At 33.9% G+C, this 27979-nt stretch overlaps 3 protein-coding genes across 8 annotated transcripts; 2 read left to right on the top strand and 1 right to left on the bottom strand.

Moving 5' to 3' along the window:
• Positions 1–4897: 4897 nt before the first annotated feature.
• LOC138181287 (neurotrimin) lies at positions 4898–13219 on the top strand. The gene is made up of 10 exons (XM_069116021.1): positions 4898–5070; positions 6944–7045; positions 8247–8465; positions 9751–9872; positions 9985–10126; positions 11282–11379; positions 12058–12360; positions 12481–12673; positions 12764–12817; positions 12911–13219. The coding sequence occupies exons 1-10, from the start codon at positions 5031–5033 to the stop codon at positions 13051–13053; spliced, it is 1416 nt and encodes a 471-aa protein (XP_068972122.1). The 5' UTR covers positions 4898–5030; the 3' UTR covers positions 13054–13219.
• A 1675-nt stretch (positions 13220–14894) lies between these two features.
• Positions 14895–16930, top strand: AsnRS-m (asparagine--tRNA ligase, mitochondrial). Of its 2 annotated transcripts, XM_069116023.1 has the most exons (5): positions 14895–15146; positions 15311–15479; positions 15756–15882; positions 15963–16410; positions 16504–16930. In XM_069116023.1, exons 1-5 carry the CDS (start codon positions 15018–15020, stop codon positions 16762–16764), a joined length of 1134 nt encoding a protein of 377 aa, XP_068972124.1. In that variant the 5' UTR covers positions 14895–15017; the 3' UTR covers positions 16765–16930. The 2 variants fall into 2 exon arrangements, with proteins under 2 accessions (XP_068972124.1, XP_068972123.1); XM_069116022.1 differs by having other exon boundaries at positions 14896–15146; positions 15311–15882.
• Positions 16931–18058: 1128 nt separating this feature from the next.
• Pcf11 (Pcf11 cleavage and polyadenylation factor subunit) lies at positions 18059–27891 on the bottom strand. 5 transcript variants are annotated; one of them, XM_069116016.1, is made up of 17 exons: positions 27760–27891; positions 26549–26775; positions 26016–26141; positions 25503–25688; positions 25155–25394; positions 24975–25079; positions 23661–24888; positions 23162–23276; positions 21697–23082; positions 21375–21617; positions 20948–21297; positions 20561–20825; positions 20249–20475; positions 19932–20173; positions 19780–19794; positions 18787–19273; positions 18059–18399 (listed from the first exon to the last, which is right to left on the bottom strand). In XM_069116016.1, exons 2-17 carry the CDS (start codon positions 26711–26713, stop codon positions 18059–18061), a joined length of 5721 nt encoding a protein of 1906 aa, XP_068972117.1. In that variant the 5' UTR covers positions 26714–26775; positions 27760–27891. The 5 variants fall into 5 exon arrangements, with proteins under 5 accessions (XP_068972117.1, XP_068972120.1, XP_068972118.1 ...); XM_069116019.1 differs by having other exon boundaries at positions 23661–24870; XM_069116017.1 differs by having other exon boundaries at positions 27617–27877.
• Positions 27892–27979: the final 88 nt, after the last annotated feature.

Here is a 27979-nt window from a genome sequence, read left to right as displayed (position 1 = left end):
CGATCAAAATTAAACGCGTTTCATTCGCGTTTTAAATATTTTTCACTTAGTGAGAGTTTTTCATACTAGTGGACGTATTTTTGTTTTATTTGATATTTGTAACATTCGAAAATGCTTGTTGAGGAATCGGCGCGTAAAAAATTTCCGGTGTGCCAACATGACCTGCGCAATTAATCCCATTTCCGACCCTAACTAGCAGATATTCCTTTGAGCCCTCTGTAAACACGCTTCAGCCGACGATGGCTCGCTTGGGGTTACCGCTTCGGTAAATTAGCGTTAATTAAACCACGAGTTTTTAGTCACTGTCTGGTCTCGCACGTATACTCGATGACAACATACAACTTTCTGTACAACTGTCAACCGCGAAACGAAACGCACCAGGGTCAGAGAGCAGTATGCGAATAAAGTATTTTCCAAGACGACTACAACAACCGAAGCTTTAGCCGATATTTTTAAATCGTACGAAATGCAAATTTAAACATTATTTAAATTATCGTTAGATTGTATATTTTTAGGCATTTATGGGAAATTTCAAAAAATGCGAAAATGTACAGAATATTACACAACATATGAGACTATACGATAAAATATCTAAAGTGGAGTACTTGTTATAGTATTCAATAGACGAAACAAATTTCTGCATAAATTCTATTTCTTGTGTCAACAAAAATATGCTTTGTTTGTAAAAAATATTTATCGCTATTCTTAAATAATAACCATTAAAATAAATCTCTATCTCTTGTATTTATCAACAATCCCTCAACGTCTCGTTAAAAATACGCAACTTCGAATTCATTGACCTCTCAGCGAATTTCTCAATCAACTTAACAGGCCTTCTATGTCACTTTAGTGAACGTATCAGATAATTGAGAACCGCTCTAAAGTGTCTTCTTCACGTTGGATTAAGCATATTCACATGGATTCGTACGAACACGCGTGCAATCATCCCAAGCCAAGAGGGGAGGATTATTCTCGCCCTACGTTTCACCTTCTCGTATCTCTCTTCCTCCAACGAGGCCAAACATTGAATCGAAAACAACTGCATACAGTCTACAGGGTCCAAGATATTTCCTTACATCCCTTCCGCCGGAAATATCGAATATACGCGGGATTATTTAAACGTGCATAAGTAATCAAAGAACCCTGGTCGAGCGAATATTTCATATGGGTGCACAAAAGAAATTAAAAGGATAAACGTTTCGAAAATTTGGATGGAAGAAGCGAACAACGTGTGGAGCGTTCGAGGATTGATTTAAAAAGCCATGAAACGACGAATTATCGAGCGAACTACAAACCGATTTTCGTGTACACCGCGTGCATTATTCATGAGGTCAGATTGCACGAGCCACTTATTACGTGAAAGTACTTCGACCAGTTTTTAATACTTAGACGAGATACGTGAAAACTAACTCCGACTGGACGAGTTATTTCGATTATTACAATGATAAGCGCGGCACAATAAAGCGGTTAAAGTGCACGACACACGTAATTCTGTTAAAGGTCTATTAAAGCACGAAGAGACCTATTCAAATTCGAAGTTAAAAAAGCATCGTTAATGGAAGATGCGGAGGAAACTTTTTAACATTCTCGTCCATCTATTCGACGATAAATCCGCCGATGTTATCAAAAACGACAAAAACGCGCGATTACGGGTCACGTTATGGATAGTGGACAATTGAAAAAATGATCGACAGCGTGTCAGTAAATCGCGTGCGGAGGAGAAACGCGTTCGTTTTCGGGGCGAGAAAAAAGCGAGAACGCGTGTCGCTGTAGGCGATTTGCGCAATTTGTCAGTGGCAACTGGATGGTACGTCGAAGAAAAGGAAAGGCGGCGACGTCGCGTCGTCTGACGGTATTTGTTCAGCTACGTTTTGTGGCAACGAATTTCATTGAGACTATGAATATTTATCAGCGAGGAACGCCTCGGGATGTTTCACGACAAGTATCTTTGAAACAATGTCTTACCCGGAATATTCGTTGTTTATAGAGGTACAATTTATAGTGGCTCGTGAAAGTATATATGTTAAAGTAGAAACGTCAGTTGGGTAAATGTATACAGCTACTACCTATATAAATTATACACAAAAGACAAGGATTAGGTTGGTTTGTATAACATATATAATAATATGAGTAAAGTAATATAAATGTCTCACTGAATATCGAGACTTGTTAATATAGTGGATAATCAATTATTTATGTACATTTTCAGATTTATTTCAAACTTTATCAATATAACCATGATAGTCGAGTCCATTATAGCGATAATGAAGTATCAAAATGTTTCGTATAACATACGCGATATATTCATAAAAGAACCTGACTATTTTCCAAAGTTACTGTATATCGTAACTTCCAAGAAAAAGTTGTGGAAATTCATTAGGATCCTAGAAAGTTTCGACCTCTGTAGAAGATTTAAATTGAAATATCCTAAACGGGTTTTTTTAAATTATCCAGATGCGATAATAGTTCCAAATAACAATATATGGTAGGAAGATGGTCATATCAAATTTTATTGTATTTACATGAAAAGGTTAAGGCACATAAAGCATCGGGGAAAATGAGCGTAAAAACTTACCTAAAGAACTTTCATGTCTGTGCATAAAATATCGCTCACGAGTTTTGAATTGTAAATTAAGATCGATGTCTAACGACGTTTTAATAAAATGTAGGTTACCGTTGAAAATCTGTTATCCCTCTCCGTGTACTGTACCGATTTATCATGCTATTTACTTGTTCATTGTTTTTCTTTTTTTTGGGGGGGGGGGATAATACGTGTTTTCAATATCAATGTATGTCCGTCAGAATGTGAAAAAAGGATCAGAGACTTTTCGCCAGCGTTAGCGAACGACAAACTCTATGCTATTAAACCATTATTCGGAATTAATCTCGCGTTGCACAGTTAAAACGTATGGCCAATTTAAATCTGTCACTGGAGCGCGACGTGTTTGCACGGATCTGTTCAAAACGTTCCGAACGCATTGAGTGACGTTTATCAAAATCTTCCGTTAATTTTGCGTTATTTGTAGAAGTCGACTGGCCATCGTGAACGGATTGCCCCGTTTACCGATAACGTCGATGCCTGAATGAAATTCATTCTGCCTAACATAATATTATCAACGCATCATACTGAGCGTTGGTTAGCTTATTACCCGGTCTATAATGCGTGAACAATGCAATGCGGTGGCATTATCTGCGTCGACGATGCCCATTAAACCAACCACTTTTATATCTTCGATAGGTACATACAATCCCCTGCCTTTTGTCCTTGTATTCTTTATTATCATTTCAATGGTAGAAGAATATCACAGAAACTGCCAGACTTCAATGAATACGAGTAAATGGTACAAAAGATACAGATAAACTTTGGAACATCCAATTTTAATGGACGATATGAAAACAACGAAGCGTTTAATACGATTTTCGTGGAAATTATATACCGACCTGTTATTTGGATAGAAACGGAAGATCTACAGGATTGCTGTCAGATGCGGGAGAAACCGTCACTCATAATCAATTATAGAAACAAATATCGTTTCAGTGAATTTCGTTGTCAGATATATTTCGAGCGAACAATGAATTAATGTATCTCGAGATCAAGGAAGATACAATAGTTAACAAAATAATAAAGATATGACAATTTTCTTGTGTTCGTTCTATTTTGTCCCGATGCGTAAATGTTACGTGCTCGTTTTATGATAGAGAACAGCGTTAAATAATTAAGAACGTTCTATGCAGGTCCCGGTGAGGCAATAACTCGTCAAAGCAAGAATAGAGGAAGATTAAAATGCAATTAGACATAATCTCTATGCAAAAGTTTCGTTGTTAATTCTTTATGATTCCGCTTCAAAGTGCCTCGAAATGGTCGATTTTCTCCTTCCTTTTTTTTTTTTTTTCGTTGTTCACTTCAATTTCTTTTTGTTACTCCTTCCATCAGGGGAAAGTAAAATCAGTCTCGCCGATTTATTGAATTACGTCGGTCACGTTCCCAACTTACGCAGTTCAAAGTGCACTTGTGAACAACTTTTTGACAACCAACAAAAAAAAAAAAAGAAAAAAATAGAAAAGAAAGAAAGAAGAAAAGAAAATTAAGGGAAAAAATGTTATTACGTTGAAAGCAGAAAGCTCATCTGTTCTGTGAATACTCACAAAAGACAAATCATCCCTTTTACCCTCAACTGGAGGGTTAATTTCGTCCCTGCTAAGACTATTTCATTGTCTCTGGGATTAAGGCGTAACAGTGACGATGACATTTTCATTTGTTTACGATCATGACAGAGTATACGGTTTGTCGCTTCCTTTTAAAACGGGCCGTCGATTCACATATTAGATTAACGATTTAATGGATAACTCGATGAATGACTCTATGTATGGTACGTGTCGGTGCGTAAATTGAACAAATTATAGAAGAATGCCTTTGGTGTTGGTAAATGGACACCCTATGCATGTGTGCACATAGTGGCAGCGTTGCAATAGGGTGTAACGGTTCTCAGTCAGAATAGAATCCCTTGTTCTATCTTCACGCGCATTACCAACCGATTTCATTTTCTTATAAAAAAAAAATCGATGCTTTGAAGATATAAAATAATCTTTAGTACAAGACACTCGTTAACCATTTAGGAAGAAAAGTATCATTATGTCAATTTCTATAAAATGATAAAATATAATTTTAAAACGATGATTTTAATATTTCGACGACTCCTTCCAAAGGTTTCGTCCGAACATCGTTGCTTGAAACGCTTCTAAACGGTCAAGCGGAGAAGACAAATTATTTTATGGGTGACGATATGAGCATCCCTGAATCGCAGAATGGCCCACTGGTCATAATTACGTTGGACGACAAGTGTGCGTGAGCGTGCGTCTGTGTGCGTTAAGATCGTAGGAACACGATCACCATCTTAGTACAAGATCAGTGTCTCGTGAAAAGTCGAAGAGTTCGCGCATATACCACGGACATCATTCTGAATCGTTTCCTGTTCTCCGTATATCTCGCGGTTCGAGGGTGGTGGAACGTATATGCATGTTTTTATAACATGGTGGTCTTTGGCTGGATGTTTTGCATTTTTATCATAGGTGAGCAGTAAATTTCACAAAACACACGTATTTTTCCTTCCAAGTTGCGCTTCCACCTTTCTATAAATCTATATACACGCGTCCATGTTGTTTGTAAAAACTGGTACGTAGATTTGGTTCGAAATAATTGAATAATTTCTTTCATTGGTTTTATTACGTAATCGGCTATTTGAAAACTGTTTACGTTTAAGCATAATTCTCAAACTACAGTATTTATCCTCTGTTTGTTCTTTGACGATCGTTCATGCACAAATCGAAGAAACCATCGTCGAAACGTGAAAACGCACCTGAAAAAGATTAAATTTCCATCTTTCGCTGCCACTGACGTTGTTTTAATTGAAATCAACAATAATAGAGATCAAGCAACTGGCTGTGAAAAAACTTTGACACGCGTAACTCCGACAGTACATGGATTTTTCTATCAGTGGGCACATCGAGCACAATCGTACGTATTCACATATACACGGTGCTCAAAACTTATTTTGATTTATTATTCTGATTCTACATCCTCGGATCGATAAAGATTTGTTTAAAAAAGTGATCGCAGAATTGATCTTGAACATGATCTTCAACTTGAAATTCTTTTTTTAAATCGCGCAGTATTCATCAGTATTCATCTACGACCCATGGTTCCTCTGAGACTTTTGTTCCTCGTGATGAATACTACGCGTCGCAATAGAAAAAAGAATTCAACCTTGAAAATCATGCTCAAGTACAATTTTTCGGCCACCTTTTTAAACAGACCTCCACCGATCCGAAGGGGTAGAATTATTTCTCAAAGTCATAACAAATAATTTTTGAACACCCTGTTGTTATCCTCGGCAAAATAGATCAAAATAACAGACAATTTCATGAAGTGCGTGCAATTCGCAATTTTTGTTTCGTACAATGCATAGTGACGGGCTAAAATTTTCATCCTGTAAATTGAATATAATTCAAAATTTAAAGCTTTGTTCAATTTTCGGGCAACTTGCTCAATCTCCTTGCTGGCTCCCCGATTAAATTTATTAAAATTAATTCACCGTCGAACTGATTGTTTCCACGTTTATTTTCGGTTCACTTCGAGGCAATGGGATTATTTGTTATTCGCGAACGCGGCCATGTGATAGCTACAGAAATGAGTTTACAATAACTGCTGTAATTTTCGCGAAATTGTTTCTGCTCTGTTTATTTCATTTCCATACTGTTTCTGCCCTCCCGTTTTCGCTCTTTACTAATTTTCTCTCTTTTTTTTATGAGGGCGGGGTGCGATTTTAATTAAAAAAATAAATAATCTGCCACGTTTGCCGGAAATCCAGACCGTTTGAACAAGAAAGTGAATTGTACTCACGTTCGGTTACCTGATAGCCCGACGGCGTGCCGTTGCACGCAGCGCGAAAATTGCGCATACATAATGCATAGGAAATCTGCATTTAACTTTCCAACGTGCCGCGCGAAAACACGGTTGCGCCACTGCCTTTATAGAACCTACGAAGCAAATTTTATAACGTCACCCTGAAGTTAGGGCTTGATAAAGTTTTTAAGGATCAATAAAAAGTGAAAATTGCAACTGAAGTTAATCATAAAAATATTTGTTTCAATATACTATAGTTACTGTAATTTTTGATCGATCAACAGAAGCTTCACTTTCCAATAATTTAAGTAAACCAACAAAAACCTACTCAATATCGATCAAAATCAAATGACTTCTTGAAATGTGCTATAAATTCATAGTCAACTAATGTTCGTGGTAATGAACTTTTACACTTTTGGATGTAAAATCTACGTCTTTCTTTGCCCTTCCGATAAATACAATTTAAGTATTGCTGGTGTCTCCTTATTGTTGCAAATCCTCCAATCGTTAAGTACGAATTTGTTAAATTTATTATTACAGGTAGTCGGGCAGCAGCAAACAATGGCTTCAAAAGTTATCCTACAACAGTGAAGACCTTTGAAAATGACACGGTCCTGCTTCCCTGTTACGTCGAAGATCTTGGTAAGTCGCTTCGATATATTTTCCACCCTTAAGTGTCTTTCATTAAAGTCACAGAAGAATATTTACCACGCGAAGACGATCACAAGTACGATCGATTGTTTTATGTATTAACAAGCTGGAAAAATCGAGCGAATTAAAAACGGTTGAGGCGTGCACAAAAAGATTATGAAGAACTTAACTCTCCCGGTGCGACAGTTACAAACAATTATCACCTGTTGCATCTCGTAAACCATAACAACGGTGTAACTTTAGATTCGTTAAATCACGACTGTCCTCTTTTCGTATGCAGAGGAGGGAAAACAAGAACTTTTCCTTCGTGATAAAATAAAATAATCAACGTAAATAAATGAATCTCTTATCAACCAATAATTTGATCAAATTCAATAGTGTGACTTATGAAAAATATCTACATGTTATAATATTTATTCCCATTTATTTAATGGCAAATATAATTATCAACATAGCTGTTTTAATAATAGCGAACGCTCGGAAGATACTTTTAACAGGAAATAGATCGCGTGTTTAGACCTTCGTTTTAACCAATATGGTACATTTACTATTAACTCGATCGAGAATCGAGGGTAAAGAGACGGTGCCGCAATTTCGGACAACGATCGATGTTAATTTCCCTAAGCAGGAACGCGTCCACTCGCGACACTCGTGTACGGGTATAGAACGCAAACAATTTACTGTACAATCGATCGACCTGTCATCGATGGTTTCGCTTAACGGGATTGCCTGTCAGACATTCACTTTACCCTGCCGCGAGTTAGACAGAAGGCCACGAACGTTAAAACGATCGTAAGATCGTCACGGATTAAGGACTTGTTTCGGATTATATGCCTCGCTCCTCCGGTTTCTAGCATAACCACGGGACCACCGTTGCCGAACTATGCCCTCGATATTCTATCGAGCTAGGATTTATGGTAAATTGGGTCAGAGAAAAGGTATTTGGTTTGCCCGTTTGGTTACTTATCGGTTGAGAGTTCACCAAACTGCATAGAGTCGTGTCAGCATACGTTGTCCCTATTTTTAGACGATTGAATATCGTACAAACCGAGTTGCCAAGTAACTTTATAACTTTATTATACGCGAACGCATATAGTAATAAATTTATCCAGAAAGTTAACAGAAAGTTTTTCATATTGAATTTAAGATAGATTGAATCGTTTTCGTGCATACAACAAACTCATATGCCTAGATAACGTACAGACGAGAGTGAGGTGGTGGAGGGATGGCATCCTTCTGGCTGACAGCGGTGAACCACGACACGAACCACCTGAAAGAGTTAAAATGTACTCAAACAGAAGCTTGGAGGTTTCTCACGTGAAACGGAACGATACCGGAGAATATGTATGCCAAGCGTCTCGACCAGCTCCCTGGGGACATGCCACGCAAGTACACGAGATTGAAGTAATGTGTGAGTAAATCCAGCAAAGATTTCTACTTCACAGACGCAAATCTATCGGTGATACGCCACAATTCGCTTCAAAGAATTGTTCCAAATTCTCTACAAAAAATCGTTCGATCTCAATGTTGAAAATTATTTAACAATGTTCCTTCTCCTCTATCGCTAATTGGTTCGGTAGAATCAATAAGACGTACGATGCCAATTAATCGAAATGGATAACTTAAGAGTTGAGAAGGTTCAAAGAAAACCGCGTACGTTTCGTAGATAACTTAAACACAGATATCGATTCTGTCGCGTATCGTCGTTGGCGTGAAATTATGGATGACCCGAAAGTACATTCGAGCTCTACGTCGTTCTGCAAACAAATTCGGGAAAGTTTCCTCAGCCTCGGAATCCTCCACGGAGTTTTCCCAGCTATAAGGATTTCGGTTCCATTTCGCGGAATCCAACATGTAAAAATAGAAAGAACCCTACCAATTCGACTGCTCCGCGAATCGAATTTTCCAATTTTTTTTCTTTTTTTTTATGTCCCATGAGATCGGAAACGCCCGTGCCTTGTCGTCCAACGATACACACGTTTACATGTACATTCGAACATGTTTCGATCGCTAGAACTCACTTGGGTATAATTAATATTATTGGATGTCCTGTTAGGAATACCGATGGTATTGGAATACTACGGAGACTAATTCCAAGGAAATATACATATATTTTGTAGATGGTTTTCCTGAATATTTCGATTCTTTTAATAGTTTTCGATCGGAAGCCTTTAACGGTCGATGTTGCCACAAATTTTGAAATAAAAGTCATTTTTATGAAACAATTTGTAAGGCCACAGTTTCTAACTCTTTAGTTTATACATCGTGCTAAACTCGTGGCGAGAATTATAGCCTTAATCCAATAGAGACTTCATCCAATAAATGTTTTATTCCTAACCAAGCTTACATTAAAATGTGCGTTTTGAGTTTCAATTCTTGTAAAATTATACATATACATATATATATATATATATATATATATATATATATATATATATATATATATAAGTTATTTAAGGTATATCTAAAATAGTGTATAAGTTATATATTACATATATACATATATTATATATATTATAGCGAATAACTAACGCTCATTTAAATACATACGTAGTTATGAATGAAATTATAAAACAAGAAGTGAGAGTAAATGTCAAAACACCAAAACATAGAGAACGATGCTCGAGTCTAGAATATAAAATACAAAGAATGATGTGCGCCTTTGAACGTTGATCGGACTACATCGTTACTTGCAGATCCACCCAGCGTCCATCCGATACCAGAATCTGGTAAGCTGGAAGTGAATTTAGGAGAGGAAGTGGACATGGCCTGTGTGGCAAAGGGTGTTCCAGTTCCAATCATATCTTGGAGGAACAAGGTAAACAATATCTTTTCGAATCACAAAAATAGAAAACGAGATACCTTTCGATAGACACAATTGCCACGAATATTAAACATAAAAAACAATGAAAATATTTATCTATTGACAGGACGGGGAAATACCATTTTTATATGATAGATCACGTCTGCGATTCCACGCTGAAAGCCCCAGCGACGCTGGACGGTACACTTGCGTGGCAAATAACGACGTTGGTGAACCTGCCATGGCCACTATAGATCTATACATTAGATGTAGGTACCGCTTTATCAAATTCGAGTAATTTTCTTCGACCACGTCACAACAGTTTATAAATAGCATTCGATTATGATTGCACGGATGTAACTCAAATTCGTGGCCCGCCTACGTTCGAGTTAATTGACTTTATGTACGCCTATATGCACAGAAGTAACGGCGTACACCATTCTGCATACGTTGTTAAACGGCCGTAATTATATTAGGAAATTGCATTCCTCTCTTTAGTATTCCAATCAAACGCCGGCACGATCTAATTGTAATCCCGCGATGCATGTATGCGTTAAATCGTTTATGCACAGTAATCGTCCTACGTGACAATCATAATTGTAATCGAAAATCACAGTGCGTCGTTTCGTGCATATTTTGCATCCAATAAAACATACAGGTTACTTTGATAAACGTTCAACCTATAATTAAATGATTCATCGGGTTAAATGATTTGATAACTAGAAGCGACGATAACTAAAAGGGCCGCTGATGTAAGCACCGATGTCAGTGAACTGTTTCAGAAAAGCTAGTGTTTTGTATACGTACATTTCCTACTCCGAGAATTTGCTGGCAAGAATTATTATTAGATAGAGATGTTCAATGAACTTCTTACGAAATATTTAATTCTTCAAACTATGTTCTTTTCGTACAATGTTCGATATTATCCGAATATCAGAGAAAATACAATACGCCCGTTTTTGTTGATTTTGCGACTTTTATGTCGCTGAATGAAAAGATTAAAACTGAGCTGGAAAGAACTATTCCAAAATAATTGAGATAATTGAAAAGAGCATAATCCGATAAATTGGGAGATATATGTCTTTTGAAAAGAAATGTTTTATAAGAAACGAATTGTATTAGATCGATCGTTATGTTAGACTAACGTAATTAATATTAGTCTGCATAACTAATGATATTCGCATGCTTTGAATGTTTTCAAAAGAGTAACGAAAACACATATTTAATGCTAAAACCAAATATAAAGATGGTTTTAATATAGAATTGGTTGAGCATGTATCGAATAAGTTTATTTAATTTTAATTGACTAAAAGGGAGGAAATGTGACATATATTTTCCATCTGTAGCGTTCGTTGATTAGAAAGTATAACAAAATTTTTTTATCTGTTTTAATGCATCTGATGTTACGATCGAAAACAACGCAGACAAACCCAGGATAGAGATGACGAAAACATGGATGCACGCACCCGCTGGGATAAGAGTGCAGCTACATTGCGGGGTGACTGCCTGGCCGGAGGCAACGGTGAGCAGTTTTGCGAGACTGCAAACGATATAATTACAACGCTAGTAATTAACAGCCCGTGCAACAATGGGTGTAGCTCGGAGTCAAGCCCGTTTTCACCTTGGCTGGGAATATCTTCGTTATCGGACGTTTAATTACTTCCCAGTTCCGCGCTTGGATTTGTTTTGACTAGATGCCATTGTTGATCAAGAAAAAAGAATCTGTATTCTTCGTTTAACTTTCATCTCGATATCATCGCTTAACGAGTCTTTTCTCGATATGTAGAAAGAAATCTAGCGCGAGAAGTAATGGTTAGAAATATATAATTCGTACGACAAATACATAAACGTTCGACTGGCTCTGCCTGTAGAGCAATTTCTTTGAACCTATCCCTTGAAGTTAATAACGCGTGACGAATCGATTGACGGGAAACGTGACTCGCGATACTTCTTCTTGCAAAGAAAAAAAAATAACTACTACGTTTAAATTCTTTGCTGACGCGGCATTTCTTCCACACTTGTCTCGAATGGAAAAGATTGCCGTGGTGCATTCTGGCGAACGATTTTCTCAGTTACATCATCATACTCTCGATAAATCTACTTGAACCGATGGAAAAAATTTAATGACATTGATGATTTAACAAAAAGATATAACTATTTTTTCTTTTTATGTCATCGGATCTATAAATCCGATCTACAGGTGGAATGGTATTTCAACAATAAAAGCGTGAAATATTCATCGAGGATAGTGAAGCACAACGCAGGCAGCGATCACAGTTTAGTGATAAGGAACGTCAGGACGACGGATTATGGTTTCTACCTCTGCAGAGCTTCTAATTCCTTGGGAATTACCGAGGCAGCGGTCGAATTATCGGGTGTCGCGAATCCGCCCGTCTTTAAAAAGACTTCACACAGCCTCTCTAAGACCTCGTACAATTTCGTCTGGGAGGTTCACAGTTATAGTCCAATAGTTCAGTACGAATTCAGATTTCGTAAATACGTGGTAAGATTCAATGCTTTCAATACTGGTTAATTTATAATTAATATAAGTATATTTTATCTACGCTTGTATTCTATCATATCATTGTATTATTTGTACCGTCGTGAATTTTTCAATCTTTAGAACGGCGTTCCTGGTCAATGGTGTAAATTGTACATACCCAGCGGCAACGATGGAAACAGTTTCATACACACATACTCGTTCAAATTGACGGGATTGCAAGAAGCATCGCATTATGAGGCGCTTGTTTTATCGAAAAATCGTTATGGCTGGAGTAAGTCATCGGAAATAATACGATTCGCAACGGAAGGTGCTCGTAAGTACTACAAATAATTTCTTTCTTGACATAAAAATGATTTCATTTCATTTACGTGATTTCATTAATCTGTATAATTTCTTTTTTCAGTGGACAAAGATAATTACATAACGAACGCGATACAAGAGGATAAAATCGCACCAGGTAACTTTATATTTCATGTTAGTTATTTAGAATAATTATAATTGAAGATACTATAATAAAATATCGTACGTAAAAAATCATTTCTTTCCGTAGCTGTACAACTTGCATCGATGTCTCAACATCCCCCTGTGGATACTGATAACGGCGAATCCTCTGTTACACAAGCAAAAACAATGACAATTATAATAATGATATTTATATTATATGTTTTCAACATTAATTTTTGTAAATTGTAAGATATTTGTATAAATTACTAACGTCGCATTAAATTAGGTTTTATTGATTAATGAAGTAGAAACAGAAGAAAGAAAGATTAGTTCTGTCCTATATTAGGATAAAATTTCACGAACATTAAGCTGTTTGAACTTTAAGATTGTAAATAGATTTAACTTACACATTTAATGGTAATCATACATATACATATGTTTTGACTACAGGGAAAATGTTTATTTGTGAAGAAGAGAAACTTTTTAAATAGATTATAAAACTATATGTAAAATAAATCATGAAAAATATAATTCGTTGTGATTCACTTTCGAAAAATATTAATCAAACAGTCTTGTAGTCAATCCTTTTCATATCATGACTACGTAATTGTAAATATATACAATATACGAAGTAGACATGACATTATATGGAAACATTGGTCTATGTCCGTACCTTGCCTGTAATAATGGCATCCACTAAATACAGGAATCATATGACAACATTATCTAAATACAGGATAGACCCGCCATTATATGAGATTTCGTGTCTCACGTTCTAAAATACTGGTCTTGAAACAAAATCTGAGTGTTTCTATCAAACTAAAACTCTTGTAAAAGAATTGCTAAATATCTGTAATTAATACAAATTGAAATATTATATAAATTTTGTTCAACTTTATGTTTGGCTATTATAATAGAATTATTCTTATCAGCAACTGGCCTTTAATATAAAATAGTACCATAGGAGTGCAAATTTAATTTTACTTGATAAGAAATATAAAAATTATAAAAATAATTATTGTAATAAATCGTTGATGGCGTCAATTGACAATAAAGATTTTAAAATTATTAAATTTGATTTTATTATAAAGGAAGCATCACTTTTCATAACATCGATAAAAATTCTCACCTTTCGATCTTAGAAAAAAGTCACCTTGTAATAGGTAAAAACATAGACGAGTTATGCTGGTAAATTGACCCTGAACTAATAGATACAACTCTAAATTTCTACATAAACTCCTAGGGTAAAAATAAAAAAAAAGCGAAGTACACGAGCTCAGTTTTGCTTCAACTCCTGTATCGTGAAAATAGAAAAAAGGCAAAAGCCTACAAAAAAAGTAAAAACTTGCACTTATTGACAATTTAATTATTAATTTATAACATCTAAAATTTATTGTAGTACAATATAAAAATCATTTTTCATGTCGTCGGCAAAAATCATTAACATTTGATCAATTTTGTGTAAGGAACTGCTGAAAATGGCTATGTCCCATCTCTTATTTGCTCATCTAGGAATGATAAATTGAAAATAATAAGAATACGTATTCTCAATTGAAATTTCTAGAAAATCAGTTCTTCAAAATATTGAAATACTATACAAATATTATATTAAGTTTTCCTATTTAATTAAAAACTTAAAAATTAAGAAAGAAATAAGAAATATTTTATAAAGCAACAGTAGAACGTATCGACTTAAACCAAGTTGAAGTAACAGACTTGCTTTCGAGAATTTAACAAATATAGATCTTTCTATAGGTATATACACGATGTATACGATTCTGCTATAATGTATTATCTTTATCGCTTCCGATGATTGAGATCAATATATCTAATTTCTACCTTCGCTGTAACAAATCGCAAAGGGCATAAGAAACATTCTGATTTTTTTTAGGTCGGTATTTCAGAATCTGAGGGTTTCTGTTCTTACAATTAATCAATACGTATATCAATTATGATTACTAATTATATCGAAAATAATTAATTGCCACTAGATTTAATTATCATTCCTACCATACCAATAACGCTGATTTCATATTTTATTCTGAACCGATAATGTCGTATCTGACATGAAAATGGTAACCTGGGCTACGTAGTCCCCGGATCGCGGAACAAATTTATATTGTATGTTAGGTCTATCTTATACCTTGTTTGTGGTAATAACTTTGTGATTTTATTATCATTAATTGCACAAATTTCACAAAAACAAAAGAAAAATGTCACTTCTTAAGTTTAACAGGAATTTATTTGCTATCCTTAAAGTGCAAAGATGTCATGTCCACAGTATGTTGCAAATATGTAATGATAATTCTGAAACTATTGTTGGAAAACATGTAAAAGTACAGGTTAGCTGTATCTTACAGTTTTTTAATATTTTGATATTTAATTGCGGATTCATTCATGTTCTTTCTTTGTATTGAATATTATAAATATTTTTTTATATCGTTTTGATTATTAATATCTCTTGTTATTTGTGATATTAACCTTTGAAACAATTTATTAAAAATAGGGTTGGGTTTATGCAGTGAGAAAGATGAAAAGTGATATTTTTATTGATATTATGGATGGATCAACTCCTAATATGTTCCAACTTGTTGTATCAAAATCAAATAAACCAGACAAATTAAGTTTTGGAAGTAGTATTAAGGCAGAAGGAAAATTAGCCTTAAATCCAAATGGTAAAGTTGAACTACATACAGATAATATCGTTGTAATTGGCATGTGTGATGTTATGGATGGATATCCTTTTGCTCCAAGAAAACTGTATCATTCAGATTATGTTAGACAGTTTCTTCATTTAAGACCAAGAATTAGAACATTTTCATCTTTATTAAGGATACGTGATGTGACATCTGCAACTATTGAAAATTATTTGAGGAATAAAGGTTATATTCATATACATACACCAGTTTTAACTTCAAATGACTGTGAAGGAGCTGGTAAATTATTTTTAGTTAAGCCAGATTGTAAAGATCTATTAAAATCAATGAAAAGGGAAGGTATAGGGGAAGAAGAATCATTTTTTAATACTAAATCTTTTTTAACAGTATCAGGACAATTACATTTAGAAGCTGCTGCCAGGTGAATAGATTATAAGATTTTATGAATAATATTTAAATAAAGAAAAATTATATACCTAAAGTATACATAAAACATTTTAGAACATTTACAAAAGTATATACCTTTGGACCAGTATTCAGAGCTGAAAATTGTAAAGCAAGATTACATTTAGCTGAATTTTATATGTTAGAAACTGAATTAGCATTTATTAATAGTATTGATAATATAATGATTGAAGTTGAATCATTAATAAAATATGTGGTTAAAGATATACTCGTAAAATGTGCTTCAGATATACATGCGATAGGTGGTTGTGAGGTACAGTGGTTGGATAAAAAATTTGCATGTATAACGTATGATGAAGCAGTTAATATTTTACAAAATAATACAAGTTGCTTAGAGATTCCTATTAAATACGGAGCAAACCTATCTAAAGAACATGAATTGTTTCTAGTGAAACATAATGATAATATTCCCATATTTATTACAAATTGGCCAAAAGAAATGAAACCTTTTTATATGAAAGAATGTAAAGATAATTCTTCAAAGGTGAGTATAGTGAATTTAATAAATTTTGAATTTGATAAATATCTTTTCAAATAATAGTCATTGTAAAGGTATATATGATCCTTTTTCTTTAAGGTTGATGCAATAGATCTTTTAGTACCTACTGTAGGGGAGTTAGTAGGAGGCAGTATACGTGAAGATGATTATGAAAAGTTAAAGTCAAAGTTACCCTCAATATCTAATCTTTCTTGGTACTTAGAACTTCGAAAATATGGTAATGTTCCAACTGGGGGTTTTGGAATGGGGTTTGAAAGATTTTTACAATTTATTTTTAATATACCAAATATTAGGGATACAATCCCTTTCCCAAGGTGGCCCCATAATTGTAGCTTATAAATAGAAATCTCAAGACCTATTGTCTACATGGTTATCCCATAACAAAATATATAAATATACATATAATTATTGTATGCAATTAAAGTATTTAAAAATAAATTTTCTTTTAGGGAAAACGTAAACAAACATTTATATGGAATAATCAGTGTAGAAAACTATTTTAGAAATTTATTAGTTTTTTATTATGCTCTCAACGCCAAATATTACAAAATTATTAGATTAAGTATAAGGAGAAAACAGTAACATCAAATCAGTTTTTTTTTTCTAAAAATAAGATTTATTGAATACCGAAACAGATCTCAACTAAAGAGTAACTTTTTATTAATACTTGTTTATTTCTTCAAATATTTTTATAGTTAAAAATTTAAATTTCTAAAGTTCTTCAGCAATAGCGATTATCATAAAGGATATTTTAGAGAGGTAAATTTAGTAGGATCATAAATAAGCAACCAAAGGACGTCAGACCCCGAATGATTAACAAGATTTTTTTTTTATACAACAAAATAATTCTTCTCTAGTAGTAACTGTTCTTCTTTACCCAATATCGTCGGGATTAATTTTATGTTGGTATTATGTACATTATAATCAACAATTTTATATCACACAATTTGTACACCTAACTAAATTGGGTAATCTTCCATCATTTCTACGGGACCTCGTTTTCGTGCTTTGTAAAATCAAATTGGGGATGATGCTTCTAGAAAACAATGTATCGAATACCATTCAAATGTTTTTACAAAGTACAAACGGTATGAAATTCTCAGTTAGTCTTGTGCATATCAGTATTACATTCCTGACACTTCTCTGTCACGAAACACGATTGCACTCAATATTATTGGGAATGCTACTATATCATATCTCGCTTCTAGTTAGACTGTTTCGATTACATTAAATATGTACAGTTTTTGTTCTCTTTTCACCTTAATTAAAATTTAAAAACTAAATACACGCATACACTTATACAATCACACATTATAACACGTACTTTTAGCTTATACGACGTGATATTTGAAAATAGATGTGATTAATTCCTTTTACTACATTAGCAGTTCAAAGAAATATTCAGATAAAAATTGTGCATGTGAAATGCAAAAAATAGAAAAGTAAAATACAGAAAAATGAATAATACAATAAAAAAAGAAAGCAAAAAATTCTGTAATCACACTACATCACGTCGTACAAGCTGCACAAATATGATATACAATGCAACAATACTTAATTTTAAGTAGTGCTAAACATGAATTCATTCTCACACTCCCATACATACATATTTCAAATACATTACATGTACTATTTACATAATTGAGCAGAGTCCTGATAACTCTTGCCCTCTTTCCACAGGAGGTAAATTTGAAAGTTTTCTACCTTGCAAAGTAGGTTTGATAGAAGCAGGCACCAAAGGTTCTATTATTTCTTCAGTAGGTGTCTCAACTATAGGTTTTTCTTTTTCCTTTGAATCTTCTGGCTCTTTATTGATACACAATGGTTTCGTAATATTGATTTTAATTCGAGATGGAGCCGCTGGCATCGCTGCAGGCGTAGAATCCAATTCTACATTCCCGTCTATAGAACTCTTCACAGCTGCGTATGTTGTATCAACCGTTGCAGGTTCAGTTATTATACTTTCTTCAGGATCTATATGTAAAATTATTCCACAAATTTTTAAAAAATTTATTGTATTAAAGTATATATACAGGGTGGTTGGTAACTATTGGTACAAGCGGAAAGAGGGTGATGATTCTACGCGAAAAAAGAAGTCGAAAATATAGAATAAAAATTTTTTTTTTAATTTTTTTTTTTTAATTTTTCCATAGAGACAACGATGAACAGTGAACAGTGAGATTCGTTATAACGTACCGCACGCGCACCGAGCGAAAATTCAAAGTCGATTTTCTCGAAAACAAAGCCTCAAACGAAAAATTTTTATTCTATATTTTCGACTTCTTTTTTCGCGTAGAATCACCCCCTTTCCGCTTGTACCACCAGTTACCAACCACTCTGTATATAGCATACAATACGTACCTGGTTCCTGCTCAATAGGTTCTTCTTTAATTTCTATGTTAGTAAAATCGAAATGTTCTACTTCTAATTGTTCCTCAGGTTCGTCAATTGGTTCTTCTTTAATTTTAATATTTTCAAAGGATTTATCCACATTTTCTGTTTCTGGTATTTCTGTTTCCATATCTTCTTTTTCTATACTTTCCATATCAACATCCTCTTTATTACTACATTCTAATTCTTGTTCTTCCATTTTTTCATTTTGTTCAATATCTGCATTATCTTCAATTATAGTTTCCTCCTCTTTAGTCTCCATTTCAGTAGATTCTTCCAGTACCTTATCTTCTATTATTTCATCCGACGGTTCTACTGTTTCAAATTCAGTTTTTAATGCTTCCACACTTAATTCATCAGTCTTATTTTCTTCTGCGAACGTTTCATCTGAGCTCTCCTTTTTTTCATCCTCCATTTCCTCTATTGTTTCTTCAAGCGCAGATTTTTCCAAAGCTCTCTAATGGCGTAAAGAAAGCAATATATTAATAAATTAATATACAATATATACAATACAATAAAATATATAATGATACAAATATACAATGGTAAGAACTATAAACGTGCAACAAAATTTTATGTAAATGAACATTTCTTATTACCTTACTTCCTAACATATATATGTGAATTAGAAATTACTTTAAATTAATCATCCAAATTATTTATGTCATAAGATAATGTATGTATTCAATAAAATGTGAATCTTACTAAATAATAAATGTAATCATGACTTTCATTCTTATTTATGCACAAAATGTCAAAAATCAATTCATGACAAAAAGAAATTATATGTTATATACATTTCTATAAAAGGAATCTATAAAATTAAAGAGTTAAATAAAATAAAATATATATTGCAGAGTGTACATTACATCTTTCATTGCCTAATTACTTCCACTACATCTATAAGTGCGGAAACTTTCTGCAAGTGCAATATGAAAATATGGATTATAAAGAAGCACATACCACGAGACTCTTTTCCTATTTTTTGCAAGAATGTAACAAATGAAGAATTTATTAATAGATTTTTATATCGATATTATATTCCGATTGACTGATCGGAAATATGATAAAATGTTAACAGAAAATATAGGAAGATATAAAAAGATAAAACCAACCTTGTAATCATCAAGACATAATGGATGATAATTCTTTCCTTCAAAGTTAATTGCTGGTCTTAGATGCCACTCCTCCTTTTCTTCATTATAAAATTGTTCAAATGCATCATGACATACTTGACATCTAGAATCCTCATCAGTTCCAGTGGGAACACTAGGCTGTGAGGCTTCTTGAGGAGAATCCTCGGCCGTGATACCTTCCGTATCAGCCGTCTGTTTTTCCGTTTCAAACCAACTTTGTACTAAACAATGTAAATAAGATATTAGATCTCCCATTACAAAATAGATTATAAATAATAAAAATAAAAAATTTTTACCTCTATCTTCTAAGTCTTCAATTTCTTCAAACTGTATCCAATCACTAACATCGTAATACCAAGGTCGTGAATGAGCCTTCCTTGCAGAATCTCTTTCTCGTCTGTTTTGCCTAAAGTGCCAATCTAAATGATGACTATACCGAGTTGCTAATTCTGGTGCAAATCTGGCACCACAAGAACTACACTGCATGCCACTGTACAATGCTGCCGCAATAGCCGGTTGCTTACTAAAATAAGGAATATTTCCAATTCAAAATTAATGCAAAATACAATAATTAATTTAAAATAGTGTTTTATTAAAATTATACTTACACTTTAAGTGTTTCTGGTTTATCAAATGAAACCGGAATAATTTCTGGTTCCTTCTTTTCTTCCTCTTCTTGTTTCTTTTGTTCAGAAAGATTCGATACAATACCAGTCTCTACTAATCTCTGAAACAGTTCATTCATATTCAGCGGTAATGATAATGGTGGAGCAGTTGTAGGTGGATTTTCAGCAGGTTCAGCTTGATAAGATAATCCAGACGATGGTGCCATTGCAGATGGTAAAGCTGAAGATAACACATCTAATTGCAAATCTGAAACAAAGCAAATTTTCGCTACAAGTCTAATGCAATATTACACAGAAAAATATACTATATTTCGGTTCACATACTATTTTACATATTACATGATGTGTTGTTACAAATATAATATTTACCCGGTTTAGGAGTAGATCTAAGATCCGAACCATCTTGTGACGTTGATTCATGTTCAACAGCAGAGAACTGCGTTGGTGTAGAAGCTGCATCCACTTTCGGCTTTTGTGTCAATAGAGGCGGGGTAGGTGGTGCTTCGATAGGTTCTTCACCTTTCATACCTGCTATCTTAACATAACCTGGTCGGACACCTCTAGGCAGTACCGAAAATCTTATAAAATGCTTTTTATCCCTAACAATAATTGGTTTAGGCAGTCCACCGAATTCCACTTTAAATGGCCGCCCATTTAAAAGAACTGTTTGTAACGAGTCTATAAATTCAAGTGTATGAGGTTTCCCTTCAATTTCAAATCTGTAAATATTTAAATTTGTAAGTATTGTTTTATACATCTTTAGTCTAAAGTTTGTAATAATATGAACACAACTAACATTTGAGGTTTTGCATCTAAAAATACAGGAACCATATTTCGGGCATTAATAATAAGATTAATTTTGGCAACTACTAAGTCTGTTCTCTTTACAGTACCAATCTTAACAAGGGGTGGAGGTCCTTCCAATTTCACGCTAACCTTTTTACCACCAAGATCTACTGTTATTGGCATACCACCGAAATAACACTCATACCACCTATCATCAATATATAACTCTCTCGTTGGTGCACCTAATTTAATTCTGAAAACATAAACAGGTCGATAATATCTTACACTATATATAAATCTGTTAGTCGAGTGCACGACATTAGGATACATACCTATGAACTTCACCTTCATAAATAAATTCTTTGTAATTATCATTAAATGCACAGGTTATAGTGATCTTATCATCAATTAAAATCCGCCGTATACCATCTTGAAATCCGATTTCTCTTGGATCATCCCAATTCATAAAAACTACTCCAGTTTGACCATAGTACCTGATTTCACGTGGTATATGCTGTATGTCTATATCTATAGATTTCATAGTATCTCTTGCAATTTCATCTAATAATTTTGAGTCTGGTGGCGGTAATTCACGACTATGAGGATTTGGATTCTTTATCATCGTTGTAGTATAATTTTGATCGCCATCTTCGATATCATACTTCGAAGACGAACTTGGCGATACGTTTCTTGAAGCATTCAATGATGACATATTTGTATTTGATATAAGACTTGTCATTGGTCCATTGTTTATCATCATTCCAGGTCCGTTCATTCCCGGTAATGATATAGGTGGATTAGGCATGCCCATTGGCCCAATTGGACCATTAGGTAATAAATTTGACATGAGCGGACCATTAGGTCCCATGGGTCCCATCATTCCAGGTCCTAATCGTGGATTTGGACCAATAGAATGATTGAAGCCACCGTGATATTGATAGTCGGGTCGCATTGGTCCGAAGTGTCTTGGATTTTGCCATGGACCAACTGGTCTAAAATCTGAATTAAAATGTCCTTGCGGTCCACCGTAAGGAGGTCCCGGCGGATGAGCCCATGGTCCTGGTTGTTGCCATGGTTGATTTTGCCATCTAGGGCCGTTTGGATTTCTTGCAATAGGATGATCTTTGTTTCTCATTATTTCCTTATCACCAGAAGGACTAAATGTAGACGTACGCTCACCTGGACCCGCTATATCCAAATTTACACCCTTTTCCCATACAATAGAACCTACTTCTTTTTCCTTTCGTTGTGCAGCTCTTAATTTCCGATCTTCGCTCATATGTAAAACTTCTTGAATGAGAGTATTGTATTGAGTTTTAGTAATGGATCCTTGATTCAATTGTTCTGCAGCTTGTTTCATTATTATTTCTATATTTCTGTCTTCATTCTTTTCAGGTTTATCATTCTCTCGACCTCTTCGACCTGATCTGTTATCTTGATCTTCGTTCGATAATGTTCTTCTTCTTTCTTTAGGATCATCCGGAAGTTTGTTGTAAAGCCTCAGTCTACCCAATCTATCTCTGTTACGATCTCTAGCATCACGCTTATCATCAGTATTATTAGCTTGCTTTTCCCTGTCATTCTTTGATGGTGTCTTTAGTTTTGCCCACCCATCTTTGCCATCTTCACCAGATATTACGGGTGGGGGCGGTGTAGGTGGTCGTCCAGCTTTAGGATGAGTTAATGTTCGCAGATCAACGTCTTCATTTCCAAATAATCTATAAAATTAGAAGAGTTACGTTAACTGTGCACTATATATTTTGTATAGCCAAGGAAGAAAGAAATAAAAATACATACGCATCGAACTTTTCAGCTTTTGTTTTCTTTACTAATGTAGAGTCCATGTGTTCTGCAGTTTGTCTTTTGTTAGTATTAACTGCTGGTGGTAATACACGCAAATCTAAGTCCTCTTCTGAAAAAGATTTTGAAGCAAAGTGAAATAACTCGTATATTATACAAGAATTATATGCGTATTTAATTTTACCAACATATAGGATCATTGCATCCTCTTTTGCATGCTAGTTTTATATCTTGAGAAACAAAAAATGTTTGTTCGAAACGGAGAAATAAAGAATATATTATTCATGAATAAAATATATTTTAATGTTTCGCCTTTGAAGATTTAAAGTAATATTACAGCTGAAATTATTCTGACGCAAATCTTTAGAGCTAGGGACATCGTTGTAACCACATATCATAAAAAATTAACTCACCATTAAATAATGCAAAGTATATGATGCATGTGTGTTTATAAATAATTTATATTTATGTTGAAAAACGTAAAATATTAACTCACTCTTTTCTAATACAGAAGCGGCTGCACCTGGAAGAGGTAGTGTCGCTCTCAAGTCTTCATCTTTGCTGGATGATTCCAAAGTTGGTTCCACAGCAGTTTGAACGTTTCCAGCATTTGCTGGAGAGCGCTCGGGACTAAGACTGCCATCCTTATTACGTCTTACGTAATTTCTTTGTCTAGCATTTGGTCTGATTTCTTTAAATGTAGGTGGGTGAGGAGGAGAGACTATCAATGAACCAGATTGCTCCTCCTCAGTAACACCACTAGAATTGCTTAGACTTAAATTGGATTTTGCATCATTGCGCCTAGGAATTCTATATGGAGGGCTTGGACTGCGTTTTCTCGATTTTGTATTCTTTTTTCGATTTTTAGAGTTTTGGAAGGATTGGGGAGAGGTACGCGAGGATGGTGAACTGTCTCCACTATCTTTTTCACGAGATTTGGACCTAACAGGACTGGCATCTCTGTCGACTTTCGGTATTTTACACGGAGATGTTTGAGGTTGTTTAGATCGCGATTTGTTACCTAGTTTTCTATGCGAGGATTTTGAGGAAGCAGATTTGTCGATTGCCGAAGATGAAGAAGTTCGAGAATTCGAACTCTTCGAGTCTTTCGACTTGGAATCGTTATTTCCACCTCCTCTATTACTCGCAGATAAAGAACTATTGCTACCCATAGATAAACTTTGAGAACCTTTGGAATTATTACTGTTTAGGTTACCACTACTATTACTAGACAATCGAGGGTCTTTCTTTTGACTTGTTCGATGCGACACAGCATCTTTATTTGCGTTACCACTGAAATTTTTATTGTTATTATTATTGTTGAGGTTCGTATTAGCATTATTGTTATTACTAGCGTTTAACGTCGCAGTATCGGAGCCGGCAAGATTTGTCGGAGACTTGTTGATAGTGCTAGTCACAGCCTGTTTCGAAAGTAACTGCTGTTTTAATTGATCTGAAAGTACAGTGTTTGTATGTGCCGCTAACTGCGCTTGGCCTTCACCCCGCGAATCCTTCTGAGTTGGTGTACTTATTCGCTGACGAGGATCCACGCTTGAAACTGGTACATCTTGAGCCGAGGTAGTTTTTAGTCTTGGATCACGAGATACCGGTTTAGCTGATGCTACTGCTATACTACTAGCTGGTGCAATTCGTGGGCCATTGTTCGTTCCTGCATTTTTCAGAAGCGAAGCGGCTGCTGCTGGAAACTTCGAATAGGAAAAGTACTGTTAAAAAATAATACATAACGCAATAATTTTGCTTCATAGCATTTTGTGGCACAATGATGAAAATGTATAATTTAAATAACTACCTGTTTTGCTACTTGCTTTGATGCTTGACTTGGCACAGTGGTTGCAACAGGTTTCCCTTGCGTGACAGTTTCTGTGCTTGGCGTAATATGTGTTGTAACTGCAACCTATTCAAAGAAAAAATAATAAAGTTTGGTTAAAATAAAAAAATGCAGTTAAAAAAGGATTATTTTTGAACTCACCAGTTCAGCTTTTAAATTTCCAGCTTGTTTATCGAGTTGCCGCTGTTGTTGTTCTAAATTAGCTTTAGCTTGAAGTAATTCTAATTCAATCTTTTTTTTCTGTAGTTCTATCAGTTCTCGCTGTTTCTTTAATAATTGCTCTCGCATTGCTGCTTCCGTTGGTGTCACAGGATCACCTGGTGGAAGCTTAACAGGTGCTACAATTGGTTGTGAGACAATAGATGTTGCCGATTGTTGGGGCTAGAAATAAAATTGTATGAATTACATTTCAAGTATGAAAATATATTATCTAATCACATATTCGTTATTTATACATATATTTCAAGCAAATAAGTTTATTAAACTAACCATTGAAAAAAAACGAGGATTAACATGGATAGATCCAGAAGAAACACTAGTAGGAGAGGCAGTGATTGGCCAAGCAGGATCAATACTTTGCACTCGTACATCCAAAGAAAATAATTTCTTTGCTGGAAATACATCATTCCATGTTTGCCTCAATTTCCACATGCTGGCTCTTGTATTTTCATCCACCTAATTATTTATACATATAATACTGAGTTTTATGTTTCTCTTGTCTTTAGAAAATTTTAAGCTTTATACTTTACAGTATGATACACAAAGTACAATGACCTGATATTGACTAAATGATTATCTTATAGTTCTATGGAATGTAAGTCTTACAATTGCAATACACTTGTTTTTTTTTTTTTTTTTTCAAATATAAATATAGTATAAGACCAAGCAAATTACTTTAAAATAAAAGAAGATTATACATATTTTAAACAAAAAAAAAATAGAAATAATCAATATATACTTTTAGATAATATGCATTTTTCAAATAGTAGTTAGTAAACATACCTTTTCAAACACTCCACAAAAAGTATTTACAATATTTTGAGTGAAGAGATTTAAATATGCTCCATTAACATTCTTCACAATCGAATCAATCAAGTAAAGGACAGGTAATTTGATATCACTTCTCACCTAATAGGACATAATATAATGTATATGTATCTAAATTTATATCAATAAACTTAAGCTATTATTTCATACCATAATCTATACACAAAGGTGACATAAATACAATTGAAAAACAAAAAAGAGAAGGTGATTATACAAATTTCATTTAACTTTATTTGTTTTATTTACTTTTGCTATAATTTAAATAAACAAAGGTATGAAATACAGCTTTGCTAGTTTTAACACTTATAATGTATAATTCATAAATATTTAAAAAAATGGGACATGTAAATTTCCAAAACACCAATCTCTTACAGATAGTAAAAGAATAATATTAAATAAGCATGTAACAATGTAAACATAATATATTTTATAATGTACAAAACAACTTATATACTATTTGAACTAATATATTACAAGAGATAAATAACCTTTTGTAGATGATTCTCAACAGCTTGTACAATTGCTGGTGCATGTTCTATGTTATCTTCAGCCAACATAGTAAGCATATTAATTAATGGTTTACTGTTAATCGTCAAATCAGACAGCGATGAGATATACTCATCCGCTATTTCCTTAGACTTTGTTGATGTCATGATGTTGTGTTGCCAGTTGATAAATGCAACAAATCTTGGTCAAATTGACGGTGGTAATTATACTGTGACATACAAAGAAACACATATTAGGAACAATAACATATTTTTTAATATATAAAGGCAATAACATAAACACATAACTCTTATTGATCTTTTATTAAAATAACATATTTTGTGACAAGAATTTATTAATTCTTTATTATGCAACTTTAATAATTGTTTTAAAATATTCTTAATGTGCAATATATCATACAAAAGTTTGTTAAATTTAAAAAATATTTTATAAAAAGAACTAAATATAAAAACTACAAAATTATAGAAACATTAATATATCCATACATTGAATGGTTACAAATTCACATGTACGCATTCTACAACTTTGGAAAGTAATAACAAATTGTTAACATTATAATTCAATGGACAGTTAAATAATTATTGTTTGTTACATATTTGTGAGATTACAATAAAATTGGAAAATTTTAATATACAAAAAAATATGGAATATTCTAATCAAAATTATTTATTATATAAATAAGAATGTAGTGCACAACAAAATCTTTGTTTGATATTAATTCTTGACTTTTTATGGTTAGACCACTCCATTTTTACTGAATTGCGATATATATAAGACAGAAAAATTGGGCATGTATACAATGTCTTAAAATTCAGCTTGTATTAAACAAATTAATGTAATCAATCTTAAAGCATTAACCTGAACAAGAATTAATACGTTATAATCTCTATTTATGTAATATTATCTGAAATCTTTTTACAAAAGATTGATAGACGTCATATACACATATCGATTTTTTCACTGTTTTAGCAATTATGCACTTTCCAAAAGTTTTTTTTAACACTACTATTGCAATATCCATGCACGTTCTAGAAGATCAGCACAAATACCTAAGTGTACACGAATAACTAACACGCATCTGGATTTCCTTAACGCCTGACTCGAGCAAGCTTGAACGACATTGATACCATAACTTCACGATCTATAATGAGTTTTACCGAGAACACTATAAGCGACACTGGTTAACATTTACCTTTTTAACGCATTTCGAAAAAACAGAAATATCCCGAAGCACGATTATTTTGACTTTTCGCGATAATCACGCGGACACTACTGCTACGCCAAACGGGATATCCACGTAAAATGGCTACCATTCCTTTGTACCTTCTAACGGGATTACAAGTATATAACGCTCATCGTGATTGGATAAATTTCTTACTCTGTCGGTTGAATTTCTGTAAAGAACCAATCAC

This window comes from Bombus flavifrons, chromosome 6 (assembly GCF_040668555.2).
Source record: "Bombus flavifrons isolate JBK064 chromosome 6, iyBomFlav1_principal, whole genome shotgun sequence".
NCBI classification, from domain to species: Eukaryota; Metazoa; Arthropoda; class Insecta; order Hymenoptera; family Apidae; genus Bombus; species Bombus flavifrons.
This window is presented reverse-complemented; position numbering and strand designations above follow the sequence as displayed.

Bases quoted from the DNA above. Each gene is read 5' to 3' on its own strand.
- AsnRS-m (XM_069116022.1), top strand. From the start codon at position 15,018: ATGTCACTTCTTAAGTTTAACAGGAATTTATTTGCTATCCTTAAAGTG. The intron at 15,147-15,310 runs GTTAGCTGTATC...TATTAAAAATAG, and splicing joins GAAAACATGTAAAAGTACAG to GGTTGGGTTTATGCAGTGAG. The intron at 15,883-15,962 runs GTGAATAGATTA...AAAACATTTTAG, and splicing joins CATTTAGAAGCTGCTGCCAG to AACATTTACAAAAGTATATA.
- Pcf11 (XM_069116016.1), bottom strand. From the start codon at position 26,713: ATGACATCAACAAAGTCTAAGGAAATAGCGGATGAGTATATCTCATCG. The intron at 24,889-24,974 runs GTAGTTATTTAA...ATTTTTTAACAG, and splicing joins CAAAGCAAGTAGCAAAACAG to TACTTTTCCTATTCGAAGTT. The intron at 23,083-23,161 runs GTATGTATTTTT...CTAATTTTATAG, and splicing joins AAAGCTGAAAAGTTCGATGC to ATTATTTGGAAATGAAGACG.
- LOC138181287 (XM_069116021.1), top strand. From the start codon at position 5,031: ATGGTGGTCTTTGGCTGGATGTTTTGCATTTTTATCATAG. The intron at 5,071-6,943 runs GTGAGCAGTAAA...TTATTATTACAG, and splicing joins GTTTTGCATTTTTATCATAG to GTAGTCGGGCAGCAGCAAAC. The intron at 12,818-12,910 runs GTAACTTTATAT...TTCTTTCCGTAG, and splicing joins AGAGGATAAAATCGCACCAG to CTGTACAACTTGCATCGATG.